The sequence below is a fragment of the Ipomoea nil genome, unplaced genomic scaffold (assembly GCF_001879475.1).
Source record: "Ipomoea nil cultivar Tokyo-kokei standard unplaced genomic scaffold, Asagao_1.1 scaffold1936, whole genome shotgun sequence".
NCBI lineage: Eukaryota > Viridiplantae > Streptophyta > Magnoliopsida > Solanales > Convolvulaceae > Ipomoea > Ipomoea nil.
In genome coordinates, this window is record NW_017618364.1 from 859,275 (window position 1) to 863,541 (window position 4,267).

The 4,267-nt window shown below is 33.0% G+C and overlaps 1 protein-coding gene across 3 annotated transcripts; it reads left to right on the forward strand.

The window, feature by feature from the left end:
* Nucleotides 1-2,153: 2,153 nt before the first annotated feature.
* On the forward strand, nt 2,154-4,025 carry LOC109146732. Of its 3 annotated transcripts, XR_002048496.1 has the most exons (4): nt 2,154-2,212; nt 2,501-3,284; nt 3,409-3,567; nt 3,699-4,025. XR_002048496.1 is itself a non-coding variant. In XM_019294381.1 (2 exons), exons 1-2 carry the CDS (start codon nt 3,451-3,453, stop codon nt 3,969-3,971), a joined length of 390 nt encoding a protein of 129 aa, XP_019149926.1. In that variant the 5' UTR covers nt 3,408-3,450; the 3' UTR covers nt 3,972-4,021. The 3 variants fall into 3 exon arrangements, 1 of the variants encoding a protein (XP_019149926.1); XR_002048495.1 differs by lacking the exon at nt 2,154-2,212 and having other exon boundaries at nt 2,438-3,284; nt 3,699-4,023; XM_019294381.1 differs by lacking the exons at nt 2,154-2,212; nt 2,501-3,284 and having other exon boundaries at nt 3,408-3,567; nt 3,699-4,021.
* The last annotated feature ends 242 nt before the right edge of the window (nt 4,026-4,267 follow it).

Consider the following 4,267-nt stretch of genomic DNA (forward strand, 5'->3'; position numbering starts at 1 on the left):
TAAATAAATATATAGCATTATTTTGTATTATAAATTTGATATTTAATTAAAAAATAGTGCACAAAAAAAATAGTAGACAATGTAGTTGATAAGTGCCAAAGATGCTATGTTTTATAGGGTAATTTATAGTTTAATCTTGCAATAATTGGAGTCCTTTATGCCTAATTCATGCTTAAATAACTTAATTTGATAGAAATTAGGATTAAGGACTAATTCTATTGCATTTGTTGAAAAATAGCAAAACATTGTCATTTTTAGGGCATTCCGGTGACAGTTCGGTAAAATGATCATATCCTGAGTTAGGAGTGTCCAAATGAGGTGATTCAAGTGGTTCTGGTTCGGGTTTTTCAAGGGCTACAACTTTCATTTTGGGCGAAATTTCCAGAAATTTCCACGCAGCTCGCAACGTGCGTTGCAGCGTGGATGGGATAGTTAAATGACATTTCATATTCTAGGGCTAAAAAAAGGTTTGTAAGGGGATTGTTTTGGGAAGAACTCTTTTCCCCCATTTCCTCACCTTTCAATTCAGCACTCTTAGATTATGTTAGATTATGGTTAGGTTAGATTTACATTTTCTTGAAGATCTACACTCATTGTTCTACAAAGTCTCCTTTGATGCTTACACAATAGATTGAAGACTTGGGTAATCACTCTTCCTTATTTATTATTTCAGATTTAATTTGTGTTTTGCTATCCTTGTAATGATGATGAGTGCTTAGATTGCTTGGATTTGGATTGAGTTTGATTTGTTGATTATGTATTCATGCTTAGTATGGTTTATATGATGAGATTTGATGTATGGATTGTCCTTGAATGCCATTATTGTAGAAGTGTGCATATTGATCTCTTTCCATTGTAGGATCCCAATGGTTAGATGAGTGTGAGAGTGGGAGTTTAGCAAGAGATTGCACTCTCTTAGTCTTGCCCTTGCAATCCCCTTCCTACGACCCGAGAGAGCAAGCTTAGGGGAGGAGACGGTAGACCACCCACCAAGTGTTTGATAGAATGCCTCACCCGACGTAGGGAATGAGAGTTTAGGTAATTAGGTGTGCCGCCACCTAATGTTGTCCCTTAGGTTAGGCAACTTTTGCATCATCCCTTGTCCCTAGTTGAAGACCAGAATGCATGATCACAAACCCCTTCCATCCAAATCCCCGTTTACTTGTTTATTTTCTTCCTTTTATTTGGTTTCCTTATCCTTACACTCTTGTTTCCTTACCATCCTCATCTTGCACCTAGTTCACTCTTGTTGACACATTGTGACATCTAATTGTCTTGCATTTCACTTGTTCCGACTTGACATCCTTGAGTTCGACATTCGGGAGTTACCCAATTCCCGTTTACACTTCATTCCATCACACACCTTCCACTATCACTAAAAAGCAACTATCAGTGGTGAATATAATCAATTGATGAATTTAAATGTAAAGAATTTTTACATTAGAGAAAAATAAAATTTTTATATTGGAGAAAAATAAAGACAATATAACTAATGAAATTATTTCACTTATTTAATTTATTGATAATGAATAATTTTTTTTTTTTTGAATAAAGACATTGTAGACACATACTTCTAAATTAAATAAATGCATATGTATTATTTTTTGTTGTAACTACTAAATTATTATTTAATTTAATAAGAGTAAAATAGAGTATTAATTATGCCAACTGAAGTTAGCGGATAATCATATTCATTAGGGATAAATTAGGAAATCTTAAGAAAAAATTAAAATTAAAATCTTACGAATCCAAATCATTCATTTGATTAAAAAATTTAACTGTTATATTTTCTATCCATTATAGGTCTAACTCTCTTGGACTCTTATTAGTATAGTAGATAAAAACCACAATGGCATTGTTTTGATGCTAAAAATATAGCGGCCGAGCCAAGTCTCAAAGATTAATTTAAACCTTAATAAAAAAAAAAAAAAAAAAAAAACCTTAATCAAAATTCTGCAGACAGTCAGACACAATAAAGCCACTGCCAGCCCACATGCATGAAATGACCAATCAGCTTTTTCACTGCCCAATGCGTGGAGAGTGTTCACTTACCAAGACAACGCACCAGCCGATTCAATCTTAGGGATTAATGTTCAATAGATGTTCATATATAGTGCTACTGGAACTGAATAAAGTGATTTCATTCGATATTGCCGCCTCTCTTCTGTTTCACAGCTTCTTCTCCAACCCAATCTGCTGCGTTCCCCTGTGTGTATGTATACATTCTTCTGCCTTTCCTTTCAATCCCACACACTAACTTCATACTATACTGTGATAGAATCTTTACTCTTTAGGGATTAATGTTCAATAGATGTTCATATATAGTGCTATTGAAATTGAATAAAGTGATTTCGATATATGATTTATTTGTGTTTTCTACTTTGCAATTGGGTGCACTAATCCTTTTGTATTCCAATTTAATTACTATCACCACCAAGTACACATTTTAGGATTTTGTTCTAATTTTAATTTGTTTCTTTTTAAATTGCATATGTTGAAGTTATGTAAATGATGTCGGGGAGAGATAGAATCAGTCAACTTCCGACAGAAATACTTGATAATATTTTGAGATTATTGCCTATCGTAGAAGCTGCTAGAGCTGCTGTTTTGTCTACCATTTGGAGAGATTGTTGGTCCAGTATCACATAACTCAACTTTGATTATCAGTTCGGTTCTTTTGTTGGGATAAAATATTGTGAGAGTTATAATGCCACATCAGCCTGTATGTATGTAATCAACAAAGTTCTCATGCGGCACCATGGACCTATTCGGAAATTTGTCTTTGATTTCGATGATGACATATCAATCATTAGAGATGAGCATAATTCTCGAAAGTTTGACTTGGATCAATGGTTCCTTTTTGTTACTCAGAAAGGTGTTGAAGAAATGGATATTATTTCTCCAAGTCCAATAAATTTTCAACCAAATGAATGCTATAGTGTCCCAAATTGCATATTTTCTTGCTTAACTCTCACGAAGTTGGATCTTACTGGAGTATTTGTTGCACCAACAATAAATGCCCCTTGCATATTTCCGAATGTCACTTCACTTAGTTTCGAAAGCGTTATCTTTGGTGCTATTAATCTGGATTTTGTTATAGAAGTTCCCATGCTTGAGACACTCTCATTTAGCGGATGTGCGAATGTGTCATATTTTGACATTAAGGCTCCAAGGCTTAGCAGTTTAACATTCACGAATGATTTGTTTCAAGACATCTTCATCTTCTCCCGGTTAACTTGGACTTGTCATATATTCATACTCTTTGTTTGGATTTTAATTTCAAGGTATATTAACTAACCACAGTACTTCATTTTTTTTGTTTTACTTATTTGAAATATATTTTAGGAACTAATCCCTTTTGATATCTTTTTTTTTTTTTTTTTTTTTTTAAAAAAAAAAATTTTCAAGCGTTTTGTCAGTGGACTTACAAGATGTGGACGTGAACTAAATATGGAATTCCTTGAGTTATCACATCTCCAATTTCACGATGATTATGAGTTTTCTGCCTTTATTAATTCATTACAAATATGCTCCAAATTACGCAAGCTTGACATAATGAGTTTATGGGTAATCTTCATTTTCATTGATAAATTATTTAATGAAATTCTAGGTGTTTCTATTATTGTTTGCATTACTTAATACAAGGTTATACTAGTGTAAAAGATGAATTGATTGATGGGTTTTTTTTCTTCTTGAAGTTTGGTGCAAGAATTTCCAACTCTAAACTTTGGGAAGGAATTCAAAGTGCGGCTAAAATGCTTAAAATGCTTCACACTTTCAAGCTTAGATCATTCAATGGGTCGAGGTTTGAATTGCGATTCATCAAGATGCTACTTGCTTGTTTTTCCGCACTTGAGAAGGTTGTCATTATTCGTCAGATGAAGTTTGATTCCAATAAGGAGTTTAAAATTATGCAAAAGCTTTTAAACTTTCGTCGTGCATCAAAGAAAGCAAAAATTGTTTACATATAAGCATCTTATTATATTTTTTGTTAAATTGAATTTATGCATCTCCTTCATTCACTCTTCAAGTTGAATATTATGTAATGTATTCATGGTTAACTCAAGTATCCTTACTAGTTGAATCTTCTAGCACACAACCCTGTTTTGGTTGTGAATTAATCTTACGTTGCTAGCTTGTTATCTACAAATATGCCAAAGGGAATGAAGCTTTTTTGTTGTGCTTTCTAAAAAATATAAGAATTTGTATTTTCAATAATGACATAACGCAGCATCATTCCTCCAAGATGAATTGTGTAGAATGCAAT